At 39.7% G+C, this 18,792-nt stretch overlaps 1 protein-coding gene across 1 annotated transcript in view; it reads left to right on the top strand.

Moving 5' to 3' along the window:
* The window catches only part of CASR (calcium sensing receptor), a 41,400-nt gene extending 28,189 nt beyond the window's left edge, over positions 1-13,211 (top strand). The window contains exons 4-6 of the mRNA XM_060690311.2: positions 7,098-7,328; positions 9,501-9,624; positions 10,398-13,211. Coding sequence (XP_060546294.1) covers positions 7,098-7,328; positions 9,501-9,624; positions 10,398-11,827 — 1,785 coding nt within the window. The 3' untranslated portion in view covers positions 11,828-13,211. The remainder of the gene's footprint in view (positions 1-7,097; positions 7,329-9,500; positions 9,625-10,397) is intronic.
* Positions 13,212-18,792: the final 5,581 nt, after the last annotated feature.

The following is an 18,792-nucleotide window of genomic DNA, read 5'->3' as shown; positions in this document are numbered from 1 at the left end:
ATTCAGACTTGGGTCTTATGGAAAACAGGCTCAACTGGCTTGCCCAGAAAGATACTGATTTAAACTTCTAGTATGTAAAACTGAGACAGCTTGGATCATATTGCTTTCTTGGCTATTATTCAGGTCACATGGAAATATTTGAAATAACACAGCAGGTAAATCAGTTCAATATTTTAATACATAGTAGGTAGAAGATAAAATGTGGAAGACATGTTCAAGATCAGCCATTAGCTAAGCCAGGGTTGATGGCATTGGCAGATTCTGCATCTTTTGTTATTCCATAGGCTATAAATAGCAGAACTACACTCTCCCTTTTTGCTTCCTTCTGCTCTTCATTTCCATTCCTGCTATTGTACTGCAAGTTAAACAGGAATAAGAACTATACAGTAGTACAAGGGAATGCGGCAATTATTGTTTGATAAGGGAATTCTAATTTTAAGAGTCACAGGCTTTGGATCATATATAATTTTTATCATAATGTTAAGTATCTTAATTTTTTCTCTGGCATTAAACTCCGAAGTGAAATCAATTTAATGAAATCCAGGTTTTAAAGCAAATTTCCTGATAAAGCACCATAAACTGCAGTGTTCTTTTTCTTACAATCCTGTAATGAGTTTGTTATATCCAGATTACTCTGCTGTGAGTGTTACACATATAGCTATCACCGGGCATCTTCAATTAATCTGAAGTATAGCTGGACTGTTTCTGGTTGAGATCAACCAAATGGAACTAACAACATCAGTCCCAAATGATGCCATGCACAGATAGTGTTTCTCAGTATAATTCAAATGTCTAGCACTTATTTTTGAAGTCCTAAATAGCTTAGGATTTCAGCCAGGTAGCTAAAGAAAAGGCTTCTTGCTTTAGGTCCTCTTGATTCATCTCAAATGTTCTCCTGCTAGTTGAAGTGAGGCAGAGAATGGGCTTTTTCTGAGATGTGGACAGTGAATTGTCCTTCCAAGGATCCTTGATCAGCATTACATTTATTAACAATCTTTGGGGGGGGGGGGTTCTTGGAAAATTTTGGAAATCAGCATGATAGGCGTGGTCAGTCTCAAATAATCTATTCAACTGTAATCGGTTACACTGCTTCTCCCAATTCTCCCAAGATGCTATGTATCACCCCAAAATATTATTGGAAACAGAGATGATGCTAAAATGGGCTTTCTTATTTGAGAGCAAGCGAGGGTTTTTTTGGGGGGGGGGGAAATAAGAAACAAATCAGAAGATTTGGGAGTTTCCTTGTACATATTGGTGTCTATGGGTATCACACTGCCCATCACAGAGAGGGCCTTTCACTAAAGCAGCCTCTCCTACCTGGCTTTAATCCAATGATATTTCTTAGCATTTTTTCTCTGGTCCAACTGCTCTGTTGTCTTATGCAGCCTTGTAAAATGTTTTTATTACTACCGGGAGCCATTTTGAGAATTTTATTAAACAAAGGCTGACATAAATACTTTTGGCCAAACAAAAGCTGTTAAATCATTGGAAAAACAATGGTGATCCTTCACCACCTCCCATCTCCATTTTGCAAGAAGCTAATCTGAGATTTTGAGAATGAATCAGGTTATCATATACTTATTTAATTTCATCTTCCATTTTACCTCTAGGCACAAAATGAATATCTCTAGTAAGTTTTCCCTATCATCTCTGATTATCAATACCACACTTTCAAGAATAGGAAATTCCATTTCTTTTTGTGGGGGAGAGAGAAGTAACAATTAATAGCAGGAATGAGCCATCCAAGTTAAAGTGCACTTACCCGTATTTTTCGGAGTATAAGATGCACCTTTTCTCCCCGTAAAAGAGGGTGGAAATGTTGGTGCGTCTTATACATCAAATACAGCCATTTTTGGCCTCCTGAAGCCATGCCCCGCTTGTTCCATTTTTGCGAAAAACAGGCCCCTTTTTTCGCCCTGATTTTTGCAAAAATGGGGGCATTTTTGCCCTCCCCCAGCCCCCAGGAACACTCTGCAAGTTTCCCAAACCCTCTCCACAGTCTGTTTTTTGCAATAACAGGCCCATTTTTTGCCCATTTTTACAAAAAACGGGCCTGTTTTTGTGAAAAATGGGGCACCAAGAGGATTTGGGAGGCCTGCAGAATGCTCCTGAAGGCCAGGGAGGGCAAAATCTTTTTTCTCTTTCTTACCTCTTCAAAATCTTGGTGCATCTTGTATACACCGGTGCATCTTATAGTCCAAAAAATACGGGTATATACAAATTTCACTTGGGCAGTTTTTTTCTGAATAAATGTCACTACAATGATGGAATCGCCTGAATTTGCTACCAAAGCAGCCAAATGCTGAAATAATCCTTGTTTATGATTTAGTGCTGGATTGGGCTTAACCAGGAAATCTTTTATCCCTGATAAAATAATATGTACTCTCTTCACATTATTTTATTTGAAATAGGGTAGAGTTAATTATGAGCTTTGGAGCTTGATCCAAATGGCTACCATATTTGAATGCTTTATTCTAAATTAAGAGTGGTAGAAATGCCAGAATTAGTAATACTATGTTGGTATTCTCAAGCCTGTTAAACAGAACTGAAGAGTGATTTTTACCTTGCTATTGACCAATCTCTGTTCGTCTTTCAGCAAAATTACCCAGTAAATGCTTTGATTTGCAGGTCACAAAATAACTGCCCAGTAAAACTCCCTTGCATAGGAGACTTTTTAAAAATGTCTAATGAGTTTGAGAGGGTTTGTCTCCAGTTTTTTAATCTCTAAAATGAATGGTCAAAATTCCAAATCCAAATTTAACTCTGAGACATGGTTTGGTTTCCAAGCTTGAGTTGGAGCTAATACCAAATTAAATGAAGGAAGTTTAGAAATAATAAAGGAGTTTGATCATGGGGATTGGCTTTGAAAAAACAATTGAAGTCTTTGTTGAAAAGAAAAGAAAGGGAGGTACAAATGACTAATTGGTGGAAGTTAGTACAAGCTGTAAAAGATTAAAGCTCTTCTAAATTTTGGTGTCTTGTGGTTTACTGATCTTCTAAGAGTGCCTCTGGGGCAAGGAGGCAAATCTCATACCTGAGGTCTAGGCAGAGCACTTTGGGTTGTATTTAATGAAACAGTTGCTCACTTGAGTTCATTTGAACTACCTGTTGATCACTTATTTCTTATTTCCAAGATACCTAAATGAGTGAAGAATGGCAAAGTGTAGGGGTAGGTGATTTGATTTCTGATTGGTGGGCTCTCTCCTTTCCTATTCCGTGGAGTGATGTTGATTAATAACTGTCCAAATTTTTAAGAAAGGAAGTAAGCTATTAAGTTAATTTCAGATCAATTAGCCATTTACTTATTAACCCGTTCATTTATTTAACACTAGCTGTACCCGGCCACGCATTGCTATGGCCCAGTCTGGTGCTTCCGCTGGGCTAAAAGAGCAAGGCTGAAGTTCCAAACTCTCCACAAACATTTGGTGGGCGTGGCCAACTCGACGTCACTCACTTTCATCAGTCACATGACAGCCCCCGAGCCACGCCTACCCAGCTGGTGATTAGGGCAGAGAACCGGTTGCTAAAAAACAATGGGAACCACAAAATCCTCCCTCTCTGTCTCCCCCTTTCTCTTTGTATCTCTCTATGTCTCTCTCTCGCCCCATCTCTCTGTATCTCTATGTCTCTCTCTTTCTCCCCTCTCTCTGTATCTCTCTATGTCTCTCTCTCCCCCTCTCTGTATCTCTCTATGTGTCTCTCTCTCCCCCTCTCTCTGTATCTGTATGTCTCTCTCTCTCCTCCTCTCTCTGTATCTCTCTCTGTCTCTCTCTCTCCCACCCTCTCTCTCTGTATCTCTGTATATGTCTCCCCCCCCCGTCTCTCTGTATTTCTCTATGTCTCTCTCTCCCTCTCTCTCTGTTTATCTCTGTCTCTGGCCCAGCCTCTTCTGCATCCCCCGCCATTGCCCTTACCTTTTCAGGCCAGGCCTTCGCAGCTCTCCGCACCACAGCAGAAACTCAAGGGACCCCTCCATCCTCCCTACACAGATGTTCTCTGGGGGCTCGACGGGGAGACGCATAGTAGGGAAGGGAAGGGGAGGGAGGGAGGGGGTGCAGCAGGTGTTCGAGGCTGGTTTGGGGCTTCCCGCCCGAAGGAAGAAAGTGGCAGCCAGGAGCCACGCACACCCCACTGGACCCCTGCTGTGCAGTTCTCCTCCCCCACCTGCCAAGGGCAGGGGAATGATTAATTCCCCGCTCTTCCAGGCGAAACAAAGGAGGACCGGCCATTCTCCCTCCTGGCTGTTTCCACACACACACCCCAAAGCCTCCTCGGAGCCCCTTTTCTGCCAGAGGCCGAAATTTTCATGTAGGCTCCGTGAACTGCCAGAGTGCCCACCTGGGAATCCAAGGCGGCGCTGGTCAAAGGCGACCCCAAGGCTCCAGTTGCCTCCATCTCCCGTTCACTGACCAGATTTGCATAATGCCGGTTAGCGGCTGGTCTTTCTGACCTCGGGATCCGTGGTAGCACTGGGCCAGATGCGATTTGGGCCAGGTGAGGGATGGAGGGTTCCCGCTCGGCGGACCCAGTCAGCCTCGTTGCCAGGTGTTCTTTGGAGGGAGCCCCGAGGGCGGCTGGCGAGGGGGATGGGCAGCAGCGGCGGGCAAGGCTAGTTCACGGGCCGGCTGGGGGAGAGGGAGGGCAGAGCCAGGCTCAGGCAGGCCCCAGCCAGCTGCCTACCTGCCGAGCCTGGTGGCAGGATATGGCCCTCGGACGTCTCTGCCTTCCAAATGCTCAGTTTCTTGGAAGCAATATGGAGAGTATAAATATAAGGAGCAGAAATCTGTTGAGCATAATCAGGGCTGGGAGGCTGCCATGTTGGTTTTACATCCAGCAGATGGCGCTGTTTTTCAAGGTTTTCAAGGTTTGTCAATGTCTTTCAATGTTTTCCAATGTTTTTCATGTTTTTACCTGTCACAGGTGTGACATGTATATAATATAAGTATATAAAAACACGCCCGTAGTCGAATGCAACATTGTGTCAAAATTTGAAAGCAATCGGTGAAGAACTTTCGGAGATGTGTGGTTATGTACAAACGGACATTTACATTTTTATTTATATAGATTATTTATATCTTATCTAAATCCTAGCAGAATCTGAGTATGGTACAACAACATAAACAATAACAACTCTACAATGACATTATAATAAATAAACCAAAATCTAAACATTGTAAATGCCAATAAAAGTAATAATATGAGTGAATGATGGAATAGGTCTATATAGCTTTTTTATAAATGCCAGCAAGGTTGGGGCCATAAGTACCTCAATTCTGACTTGGTGTTGGATGATATACTCCAATTTTACACTATAAAGAGCTTTAAATGTGGTGAACAAATCCTTGAATTGGACAAGAAATCAATCAGCATCCAATGTGACATATTCAAAATAGGTGTTATTCTAAGCTATTGAGGGTAGCCATATGACAATGATATAAATTAGGCAAATTTGTTCATTCCTTCTGACCAGTCTCGGGATACTCTATATGACTCTTTTATTGACTTAATGATAGTATTTTACCTAAGGAAAGGCTATGAGCAAAATTAGCATTCTGGACCATAAATCACTTTTTTACTTTAATTATTATGTTACATGAAAATACCTTCATGCAGGTTAGTGTTCCACCACCATAGGCTTGTCTGATCAACTCAAAAGTTAAACAAGATTACATTCTTGTTCTGCTTTTTTCTGAATTAATTCCATTACTCAAGCTTTTTTAAAAAACAAGCTTTACCCTCTCTATTGTTGGCAAAGAAACCTATATCCATCCTGTTACATGCTGACTATGCAGTTATTTTATCTTTTGACACAGGATGGCTTAAGCCTGGAGGCATTGTCTGCAAACCTAGGAGTTTATTGCAGCAATAAAAAAATAGATATTATCCCAAATTTAAGTATTCTATTTACCAAGAAGTACACTAATTGAAATCATAATTAGAGGATAAAAAATACCTGCATTGAGCGGGTTAAAGATTCTAAATGTCTTTGAGTCATCTTCCAATAATCAACATCAAAGAAACAAATACCAATGCTGAAGCTTCTAAAGCTATTAATGCAATAAACTGAATTGTCAGTTGCAGGGACAATAATTTTATACATGCAACCATTAAATTATTGAAAGCCAAAATGCTCAGCTTTCTGTTCTATGGCTCACAGTTTTGTATATTTAGGGAAGAAAAATTTTTAGAAGTAATAAAAACTAAACATATTACAGCAGTTCTATATATCCCGATGTATATCGTATGCCCTTTTGCTTTTGAAATGTGGTCTTTGCTCTGTTGAGGCTCATGTGAGAAAATGCCAACTGAAGTATTGTATAAAAGTAACTTAGGGAACTTCAGCCACCTTAATTTTTGCTAATAGGTTTACTTCTTTGCTGAAGAGAAGGCACTTTACTGTAACCTTGTAGCCAATTTCTTCTTCCAAAAAGCACATGAGAAACAAACACAGAGATTAAACAGTGTATTTTGGATACTGAGTTATAAAAGGATCAAAGCTTATTTCCCCATTTCTTTAACATTGGTTTATATGGAAGAACTTTGAAAAGATAATCTCTGTTCCTTTTAAGAAAACATTGGTTGGTTGGTTAGTTAGTTAGATAAAATGCTATATCATCTGTGGCTCTGGAGAAGAATAATAGTCCCTCAGTATTACCTTTGCCGTCTCTGTCAAAACCAGCAATATAGTAAATTTCCCATATTTTATTGTGCTCTCCTATGTATCATTATGTTGCTCTGTTGAAGAAGAAGCTTCTTGGATGAGAAGTGAAACGTCTTCAAAGAAAAACCAGAAAGTCCAGTTGCCTCTTGAAAAAAGCACCTTTGGGACATCCTCATTTGAATCTATTCTGTATTGGCTTGGGCTAGTAATTAATAAATAAGCAGTGGTGTTGTCATGCAAATTTCCAAAAAATGATTAAAATTATAGGAACCAGACAGGAGTATTTTATAAGCAAAAATCTGCATTAATTCTATTTTCTCCTTATTTCAGGAAGCTTATTGTTTTTATTTAGGGTGCCAGTGAGGCAGCCCTCTTCCAACGATGCCTCATTCACAGCAGTGATCACTTTCAGCATCTCTGGTTCTCTGTTTTTTAGGTACTGAAACATCTGCGACACTTGAACTTCACTAATAATATGGGGGAGCAAGTGGATTTTGATGAGTCAGGAGGCCTAATAGGAAATTATTCAATTATCAATTGGCATCTGTCCCCTGAAGATGGCTCCATTGTATTTGAGGAAGTTGGACACTATAATGTTTATGCCAAAAAAGGAGAAAGGTTATTTATCAATGAAAATAAGATCCTATGGAGTGGATTTTCCAAAGAGGTAAGTCTCACCCAACATTTTAACTGATATTTCTCAGATTGTCCAAGGGGATCCACAGTATCTTCCCTTTCCCTTTTCCCCTTTCCCCTTGAGATCAAGCTAGATCTGTGTGTGTGTCTGTGTGTGTGTATATATGTATTTGATACAACAGGTATCAAACAAAAACATTTTAATGTGTGTGTGTGTGTGTGTGTATGTATATATAAAACATTAAAATGTTTTTGTTTGATACCTGTTGTCAAGTAATACTGTTTTATGGTGGAAAAATAACAGCAGGTGCAACAGCTATTCTCCACAGCAACTCTGATGCTGTATTCCAGTGCAAATGAAGCCTGGCCTCATTTTGAAAAAAAAGGTTCAATTCTTCTTTGCATTGTGAATTTTTTTTTTTTTTTTTTTTGCTTCTGTGGAATTTCTTGGGTATTTGCTTCTTAAATATAATCTCATGAAAACAAAAATGGCTGATTTAAATGTTTCTATAATTCAAAACTGCTTATTCAGTTCACATGGTGCCATTCATGATCACCTCAGTTGTACTCTTCTCAAGGTGCCTGATTTTTGCAGTCTGAAGTCCTTCACATTGCTCTGGGCCCTTCAAATTGCACTGATCTCACACACACCCCGCCCCCACCCCTTGGGTGGTCGAATAGCTGTCATCATTTTGCTTTTCTGTGGGCTTTAGTACAACATCCATTTTCAGCTTGCTGATGTCAAAACTAATATTTAGCACAAAATTTAAATGGAGAAGTATTTTACTGTCCTTTAAGTGTCCTTTGTTTGTCTCTTTGTTCTTTTTTCTACCAATTGTATCTTAAAGAAAAGCTTTTTTTATAGTGTTGCTCATTCATAACGGTTGACCTTAAAAAATCCAATTCAAAAGTCAGCAGATCTTCCTTTTGGCTCCATCTTGTGGCTGTTTGGACAGTTCCAGATCTGATCTTGCTTGCAAACCTGGGATTATAGGATTACCATAGAGTTCATATTACCGTAGAGTTCATAGCTTCCTCAACTAGATGCCCTTTCTATGTTGCCCTTTTTCATTCCCAGCCAGCAATAATTAGTTGACAGTGTTAAACATTGACAGTGAGCTCATACACCCTTAGGCTAAATTCACATTTGTAGAAAGAACATGTCATGTCAAAAGCATGGTTCATACATTTATCAGATGGTGATGCTTGTCACATGGTGGAGAACTAGGTACAGTATACGCACCACCTTGTTCCCTACTTCTTATAGTACATGCTAGAATATTGGGGGGAGACTATTCCACTGTTTAAGCAGTGACCAGGAGATCCCTGGCTCTGATTTCCACTTCTGAGAAGAATGTGCATCTCCTCAGTGGGAAGGAAACTGAGCCCGTTCTGATGTGCTATCCAGTGCCAGCATAATTCCTTCTCACATCTATGGTCCAAAAGAAGTGGGCAAGTGAAAGCAGTGACTCCACCTGTTTTTTGGTGCTATGGCAGCTATTCACTAACTTGCCCAAGTGAGCAAGACATAATGCCCACCTGCCTTTTTTCTCAGGTTGATTTTATTTTATGTAGTGTGTGGCATATAATGTCAGGGAAATCTACACATGCTAGACAAACAATGCAGTCCTGATAGTGTAGAATACTAGTTCATTCTGATCAGTGGTTATGCACCTTTTCTTGGTGCACCATGGGAAGTGAACTAGTTTTTCACCAGATAATTAGTGGCACTCGGGTTGCTGGCTTTTCCAGACTCCTCCACCTGTGTCACCTTGCCTCATCTTGTGTCGCAATGCCTCACATCCAGCCATATCCAGTACCAGCTTCCTGCTTTCTGTACACATGAATGCAGCTAGATTTTCCCCACCAAAGTGGTACCCATTTATCTACTCACAATACTCAGTATACTCAGGTTGACTACCTCTCCTGGTCTGCATTGTAGCATCTCAATCACTGAGAGATTCAGCAAAGAATAGCAGTTTTGCTTCTCACCTGTTTCCTTTTCTTGTATGTAGAAGAGAAGAAAAGACCACCATTGGCCTTGTTTTGACAACTAGCTCTAGGGAGATCTTGACAGTGGATCTTCATCCAGATTGTCTCCATTAACACATGCTTGATGGACAAAGGGTTGGAAGGGTATTGCTTCACCACCAAACAGGAGAATCAACCTAGATATTAATAAAACCTATCTTTATTTCTTAAGGTACCATTCTCAAACTGCAGCAGAGACTGCCTTCCAGGTACAAGGAAAGGTATCATTGAGGGGGAGCCCACCTGCTGCTTTGAATGTGTTGAATGCACAGATGGAGAGATCAGTGATGAAACAGGTATGATCTGATTCTGAGAAAAAAAGCAGATCCCTCCTCTATTAGAAACATTTATGCAAATGGCCTCAGAATTCATTTTTGAAAGTCACCATTGATAACGACACACAGTTACAATGTGTTAATGAATTACTAACCACTTCCATCACTCCATCCAGTTAGCATATTTACGGATTAGCAGTGGATTTTGTCCCAGAAGAGAATGCAATTGGAACAGGGTAGGTTTGGGAGAAAAGCAACAAAACAGAAATGTGCTAAAAATGATTAACTGGTCTTTGGGTTTAAGAGTTGGCTCTGTATTCTGAACGTAATTCCATATACAATTCCTGGGGGCTGTACTGTATATTAAAAAATCATGAGGTAATCTCTGAGTCAAGGAGGAAAGCTAATGAACTCAATTAAACTGAAGGAGACATAAGCCACAACTGACTCTTTTCCTCCCACTTCTTCTGCCAAAACACAATCCCTTAGGAAACTTCCGTCCTACTTTTCTTTTTTCTGAAGGAGGATGGAACATACTTTCTTTCCTTTCTTTGTAAATGAACCAAACTAAGGATTAAAGATTGTACAAACAAACTATAGTTTTTTTGTACCACCTCCTAGGAGTTTCTCTTCTACAAAAGCCATGGAAAATAAAAAGTCTGAGCAAGAATAGAGCCATGGTATTTTGGCAGTATTGCATGTAGATGGTCTTTGGGCCTCTTGACAGAGATGCCACTAAGTGCAATTCCTGTTCAGATATCTTCTTTTAAGCAAGGATGTTTTGTCTTTTCCAGATGCCAGTGCTTGTGAGAAATGTGCTGAAAACTTCTGGTCCAATGAAAACCATACCTTCTGCATTCCCAAACAAATAGAATTTTTGTCCTGGACAGAACCATTTGGAATTGCTCTCACTCTTTTTGCTGTACTAGGCGTCTTCTTAACCTCATTCGTCTTGGGAGTCTTTACCAGATTTCGCAACACGCCCATTGTCAAGGCCACAAACCGTGAGCTCTCTTATCTCCTCCTGTTTTCCTTGCTCTGTTGCTTTTCTAGCTCCCTTTTCTTCATTGGTGAGCCTCAAGATTGGAATTGCCGCTTACGACAACCAGCCTTTGGTATCAGCTTTGTGCTCTGCATCTCCTGCATTCTGGTGAAGACCAATCGTGTCCTTTTGGTTTTTGAGGCTAAGATACCAACAAGCCTCCATCGCAAGTGGTGGGGACTTAACCTTCAGTTCCTCTTGGTCTTCTTATGCACATTTGTGCAAATTGTCATCTGCGTCATCTGGCTTTATACAGCTCCCCCTTCTAGCTTCCGTAATCATGAAATGGAGGATGAAATCATCTTTATCACTTGTAATGAGGGCTCCTTGATGGCACTGGGCTTCCTAATTGGTTACACTTGTCTGCTGGCCGCTATCTGCTTCTTCTTTGCTTTCAAATCCCGCAAACTGCCAGAGAACTTCAACGAAGCCAAATTTATCACCTTCAGTATGTTGATTTTTTTCATTGTTTGGATCTCTTTTATACCAGCCTATGCCAGCACCTATGGCAAATTTGTCTCAGCAGTGGAGGTGATTGCCATTCTGGCAGCCAGCTTTGGGCTTTTAGCATGCATCTTCTTCAACAAGGTATACATTATCCTCTTCAAGCCATCCCGCAACACCATTGAGGAAGTACGCTGTAGCACGGCTGCTCATGCTTTCAAAGTGGCAGCCAGAGCTACACTGCGACGCAGCAATGTGTCCCGCAAGAGGTCCAATAGTCTGGGGGGCTCCTCAGGCTCTACCCCATCCTCATCCATTAGCAGCAAAAGCAACCATGAAAAGCCCTTTTCAATGCCAACATCTGCAGAACCACAGCAAAAACATGGGTGCAAGCAGAAGGTGAGTTTTGGGGGTGGAACTGTCACCTTGTCATTAAGCTTTGAGGAGCACCAGAAAAATGCTGTAGCCAATAAAAATGCAAAGCACAGAAACTCCTTGGAAGCCCGCAATAGTGATGATAGTCTCATGCGACACAAAGCCCTACTTCCTCTGCATGGCAATGAATCACTGGAGCCCAAATTCCAGATACCCTCAAATCAAGAATCCAGCATAAAAGAATCAGTAGTGGGAGAAACCAAGCAAGGAGAACATGTAGAAGGGCCACCTTCTTTGTCAGCTGCATACCTGAGGGATTTTGTAGGCAGTGACTCCATCAAAGAGAATGCCATCCATTCATAATCAAAAGAAAAGGAACCAATTATTGAGCAATTTTCTCCTGGATGGAGAGAAGAATTGAATACATCTCTAATTCCTCTTACTGTTAGTCTCAGCAGGTTATATCCACTTTCAAAGGAAAACTGAGAGAAACAGTTCCTTAGCATGTCTTTAGCTATCCTTTTAGTGCAACCACCCATGGTTGTGGAAGATACAAGAAAGAAAACTTTGGAGGGGCAAGAATGTATCTTTCCCAGCTGTCCTGTAGAATTTCTTATTCTCCTTTCCACCACTGTCCAAATCAGCAACCTACTGGTTGTGAGTGTGTCGAAGGTTCCATTAATATGCTCTGCTTTTACATCAATGGACATTATCCCTTTTCTTCCTTGTGTATATTAATTCCCCTTTATATGTAAAACTGCTTAGCAACTTTACAACAAGATGAAACTTGCTGCTTTACATAAAACAAGTCACACAGTTTGCTTTAGAAAATATTCTCCAGTACTCATGGAAGCATGCTAAATAATGTTCAGCCAGTGGCTTGAACTTGTGAAATATTTAACATTATAAATAGTGATATTTTTACACATGAAGCCAGAGCAGATGCTTCGTATCTGAAAAATAGAATTCTGTGGTCTTCAGAGACATCACCCTGTTATCCAGTGCTGCTGTCCTGGAAATGGACATAGAGGGTCCAGATTTAATTCACCTTGAAGGCAGAAATAGGGAAGAGAAACCATATTCCTAAGGCAGTGTTTCTCAACCTTGGCAATTTTAAGATGTTCAGATTCAACTCCTAGAATTCCCCAGCTAATTGAAGTTCACATATCTTAAAGTTGCCAAGATTGAGAAACACTGTCGTAGAGAAAATACAGAGAGTGAAAATGTGTCCTTTATTTCTTGTCAGCCTTGGGTGGTATTTCTACCCTAGCAGGCCTTTAGTGCAGGGGTCTCCAACCTTGGCAACTTTAAGCCTGGCGGACTTCAAAGCTGGCTGGGGAATTCTGGGAGTTGAAGTCCACCAGGTTTAAAGTTGCCAAGGTTGGAAACTCCTGCTTTAGTGCATCAAGAGCTTCAAATGGAGAAGAGCAGATCTAAGAAGTTGGGTGTCCCACAAATTAGAAAAACAAACAAACGAAAAGTTTAGGAAATAAGAGCATAGCACACAGCAGCACGAGGATAATAGTTGAGCTAACCAGATTCTGTTATGAATCTGGCTATAGAACCAGATTCGATTATGAAAAGCTATTAACAAAGTAAGCTAGTTAAATATAATGTAGTCATGTTTTCAAAATGTATCAATTGAATCATACTTCAATAGAAAAAAAATGCAGATAGTTTAATCTTCTTCTGTGACTTTAGAAATGTTTTTAATGGGCAAATAAATGGCAGGTATAGTTAAATGTTATGTTTTGCCACATGTGGAATTAATGTCAGATTGGTCATTCTAATGTCTACAATTCCTACATTTTAAAATGTGTTTTACATACAGAAGTTGCCAAGCTGAGTTCCATAAGCTCCTATTCATACAGAAAGAACTGAGAAAGAAGCCAAGAGTAATATTAAGTCTGATTGTAATGAATTCTGATTGAATCTTCTGCTGGACCTGTATTTGCATAGCATAAGAGGGACCCCTCTTTTTCCAAAAGATCTACAGATTAATCACTTCACATTTTTCCACACACAGGAAATATAAATATAAATAAAGCAATGTTCTATGTCCATTGACAAATGCAATGGAAAGCTCCATTTGAATTGTGAGAGCATATTGCACAGTGGCTGGGTTAGTGCACTATGCTAAAGTAGGCATGCACCAAAATTTGGGCTGCAGGTACAAGGACTGCTGGTAGCTGGCATCCAATTCAGGGAACTAACTTCTTCTGGGAGCATCTGGATGGTTGAAGTCAGGTGTGGTATGTCTATGCCAAGCCCAAGCCAATTGTATTCTAGCTTAGTATGATATGTAAACTCTGCCCAATTGTACTATATTTAATTAACCCCAATGAATCAAGTCAATGCAATATGCAGCCTTATTAGCCTGCTTATCATAGATTGCAAGCAGTTGCTAAAGAGAATCAATTGTTCGAGGGGAAATGTAGATACTTCTCTATTTTTAATGCCTCTTTATGGAGTATACTCTAGTGCTTTGGAATTAACTATCCATTTATTCAGGGGTGAATGGAAGGTAATTTAGGATCTACTGAATGGTGGTGGTAGATTTGTAGTAGATTGGCAGGGATTTATGGCTTCCATTCATTGAACAAGATTTACCAGAGAATGACTGCCCCTTTCCAAAAAATGAGAGCTAAAGTGAAACCACTTGGACAACCCATGAAAGGATTTTTGCATAGCCTACAGATGAGCTCTCACTCAGTTCTGGTACTCCAAACAAATCTCTGTGCTTGCTCAGCAGCTGCTTAGATGTCCCATGTTTGTGTGTGTATACACATGCACAGAAAGAAGAAAAACATTAATCAGATGCAAAAATTAAAGAAATAGGAAAAAAACACACACATGCAAATCAGGAAGGCATATTAGAGCAAATTTACAGTATACATAACAAGAAAACCCAATCCTTAAACAGCAAACAACCTTGACCTATTATCATTGTTTGGACCTTCCACACATAAGTAGAAGACCTGTCCATATGTAGAAAGAAAACATATAACTATATCCAAAGTTTTATTACTTTATCCAGGACTATTATTATATAATTTTAATACCATGTCATTAATACCATGGCTTCTGGTTGGGAATAACAAGAAACAAATAAGTATACATTTGGATTTAAGTCACTAGTTAACTTACATAGTTATGAGAGACAGAAGGTCCATCAGGAACTAATGTTTTAATATCTTTGGACAAAGATATTACCTTGGATGTAAAAGGTATATATATTTTTCTGTGATTGCTTCAATGACAATAAGAAATTTGTAGTGGATCTCCTAAGAATGCTGGTGAATAGAAGAAACTTATCATGGACCTGATTAACTCCCCAAATCTTATCATCCCGCATACCAAAAGCTGTTCTTAAAAGTCTTCAAATCCTGTCAACTGGATTTCTTCATCAAATCTAATTTAATCCTGAAGCGGCAGATTTTGAGGAAAAAGAAAATTTAGGTTATGATTTGGGAGTCTAACAAAAAAAACGAATACAAAATGGCCTTCAGTGTTATGTATATGGTAGTTAAAATGCCCCTGGATTATTTCAAGTTTCAGTGCATTCTGAAAACATTAAATAATTGATGTGAGATATAAACACATGGTTATGCTCTTTTCCCTTGAAATTTTCAGAATGCTTGTAAATATAAGCCTAGATGATGCAGACCTTACACCTCATATTGAGGCTATAGAAAGTCATAAAATTAAGCCTGTCTGTCCCTAATAGCTTAATACATAACAAGAATTTAATGTATCTTTTACCAGAGCATTAAGGATTTTATTATCAAGATTATTTTGAACTGAAAGGGTCTGAAAAACCAACTTTTTGTCTGCTAGAAACCTCAGGGGGTTTTTATTTCTAAGTTTACTGATGCTGTTTTTTTCCCCAGACAAATAAATCTACATTCAGATTGAATGGTTTATTTAGGGCAGAATGGCTTCCCTGTGCTAGTCCTGAACTAGTCCTGGAAGCCTTTCACATTAGTCAACAGCCACCTCTCCAGCATGCATTTGAAAGCTTCCTGTGCTGTAATTCCACACAGCAAGTAAAGGTTGCCCTGGTTTGGTTCAAAATAAACAACAGGAATCCTAAGGCTGAAGACAGAAAAGCCATTTCATGTGGCTTTAAAATCTTAAAATATTCTTGTGACTTTAAAGTTGAATGAATGAAAGCAGATTGGTATCATTTGGGTTCTTCAACCAACTGTTTTTATGCTTGGTCATAAGGTGGATTGAGTATCCTCTTTTCTTCATCAGATGTTAGACTCACACATATACATATATACCAGTGGTGCTATTCAGCTGGTTCTATCCGGTAGCGGTGGCTGCGGGTGGCTCCACCCATCCACCCGGATGTCATCACGTCTTGTTCTTGACACTATGCACATGCGCAGAAAGTCCTGCGCATGCACAGAGGTAGTGCGTGCGAATGAAGCAAGCATGAGTGCTGCCATTTGCAAACTGGTAGCAAAGGTAAGTGAATACCACTCCTGATATATACAATGTTTCCCTGAAAATAAGACCCTGTCTTATATTTTTTTGAACCCTGAAATAAGTGCTTGGCCTTATTGCCATGCGCTCAAAAGCCCAATTGGGCTTATTATCAGGGGATGTCTTATTTTGGGGGAAACAGGGTACATATAAGTACACATATCTGCTTGTTCGATGTATTATATGTTTCAGTTTTTATTCAGGAGCTCAAGAAGGTATTCATAGTATTTCATCTTCAATTCTACCCTCGCTGTCGTCCTACAAGAAAACCTAACGGGGGGTGGGGGGGATAGTACTCTGTGAGGCTGATGACAGGACATTTGATCTTAAGAGTCTCCCCAGTTCTATTCCAGGGCTCTTAAGTACGGTATGACAGTTTGGAGAGCTTGGAGGTTTCCATTAGGAAAGCCACTGAGAAAAATAGACCATACCCCAAATGGCACTAGTGAGCTATATATGTTAGCAGTGTTCCATATACCTCCTGAATATCTTAATTACCTTGTAGATATTTAAAAATAATCTTGCAAGGCGTAAGGGCGGTAAAAGCAATTTGCAACAAGCCATAGTTTCTTTCTTGTGAGTGGTGGTCATACATTTGCCACTGGGGAGAAAAATGGGCCAAACGCAGGTTTTCTTCCTGAAATGGGTGGATTTCTTTGTGAAGAAGCTGGGGGAGGTCACCTCCATCAAAGTAGTTATGAATGTTCCGAACTTGACTAACCTATTTAACATTCATTGATATCTTAATCTGTTTCTACTGAGTCACACTGCTGATAGTGGTTGTTGGACAGGAACTGAGTTTCATATCTAGCAAATGCCATCATACAAAATGATTTGTTTGCTTCCCCCACTTGCAGTTGGTGCAAATACCTTGAGCAATAATTTCTGTCTGCATGCCACTTTGCTGTACCTTCATAACAACACTAGTGATATTAGTGAATTAGTTACTAAGGTCTAGCTAGACATGACATTTTAAAAGGGATTAAAAATATGTTTAGTCAATTAAGCTGCTTTTAACAACGTATATAAAAACGAAAAATAGTTTCCTTAGTTCTTAAGAAATTGAATAGTTTCCCTTTGATCATATCAAAGATTTATCTAAGCCATAATCCTGTTCCTCAGAGCTATCCCACAAATGCTTCTAAAAGCTAAGTATGAAAACAATATTCTATTGTTGCTTCTCCCTGGCATATGCTGTCTGGTTCGCATTTTCTAGGATAATCACATGAAATGGCTGTTAAAAATGTCTTTATGTATCTGTCTGCTCCCCTTTTAAAGTCATCTGTACACGTGGCCATCATATCTTCAAATATCTCCATACATTTTAACATGTATTCTAATTTCATGTTAAAACCTGTATGGCTTTGCCATGAATGCATTCCCATCCCTTTCTTTGGTGTTATCCTGAGCTCTAATGTAAGAAAAGGAGTGATTTCTCTCTCCGCTCATTACTGTATCTCACGTCATTTGTTGTCTAAAACAAAACTAAAAAGGGCTGCTTTGGAAGCATTGCGCACGGACAATGGAAGTTAAATTGGATTTTTCAAAGTACTCTAATGTGAAAAGAAATTTAAGAAATAATCAAGATTTTATATGCAGCCAAAGTCCAATAACTGTTCTAATTTTCAAAGGTAGTATGAGGACTGAATAATAATAATAAACTCAACTTCTGGGCATCACTATAGGTTGTAAATCTACCAACATCTTGCAACTGCACACAGACAGACAGACAGGCAGACACAGACACACACACACACACACACACACACACACACACACGAGGGAAAGCAGTAGATGTGCAGCACACAGCACACACAGCACTGGAGAGATGTCAAAATAGGCAGCCTTAACTACACCAGCTTTATTTCTACACAATGGCTCGATCATTCCCTTGACTCTTTTCTCTGGGCCATATAAAACGAGCTTTGTTTAAAATAAAAAAAGATCAGTATCATAAGCAGCTGTAGGTTTCTGCAACCAGCACTTGACCTTACACCACTAGGTTTGTCTGTTTTGTAATACACCACCAAGTTTCACTACTGGTTGTTTAAAGGGATGCCAAGTCTATTCTTGTATATTACAGTTAACATTTGTATTGCTTGTAATGTTTATACCATATGGCTGTGCATGTCCTCAAATCAAAGAGTACGGTTGCCTCCTGTATTTTGCAGATGTAAAATAAGCTGATAATGTGTGCCTTTTGGAGAGCTAAATAAAAGAGGACCTCTCCCAGCCTTTTAAGACTCTTTTTTTTGTACTTGCTCTTGCCTAAAAATTCTTTAAAATTAAATCATTCAGAATTACCTGTTAGAAACATGGCTAAAACTCACCCTAGAAACAAAACAGGAAACTGCAGCTAATATTAAACATAAACCATTTAATGGGGGAGGGGGAGAAACAGTGGTGGGTAGCCCCCAGTTCACACCGGTTCTATAGAACCGATAGTAAAACCGGCAGGAGGCTCCGCCTACTGACCCCAACGTCATCAGAGCTCATGCGCAGAAGAGCACACATGCAAAGTGAGCGAGCGAGCGCGGCCCCATTGTGAACCAGTAGTAAAGGTAAGTAGAACCCACTCCTGGGGGGAAACCCTCGAAATTAAGGATGTTTAGAAAAAGCAGCTTCACTAATAATGTTCGAGTTTGAAATAAGACCTCCTTATTTGGTAATTGTTAATATCTGGAGGAGTCAATGTGCATTCTCTGAACTGTGTAATAAGAAAATCAGCATCGTTCAGCTCTGTATCTATTCTAGTATTAAAATGTTGGTGGGAAAGCAAAGGAAGCATTCAGCTTCCTCCTCATGCTGGTCCTTGCCCAGAGTCAATAAAAATAGAT

This window comes from Pantherophis guttatus, chromosome 2, assembly GCF_059756535.1.
Source record: "Pantherophis guttatus breed Tessera chromosome 2, ASM5975653v1, whole genome shotgun sequence".
In the NCBI taxonomy this organism is placed as follows: domain Eukaryota; kingdom Metazoa; phylum Chordata; class Lepidosauria; order Squamata; family Colubridae; genus Pantherophis; species Pantherophis guttatus.
Note: the sequence above shows the minus strand (reverse complement) of the source record. Positions and strands in the feature narration are given on the sequence as shown.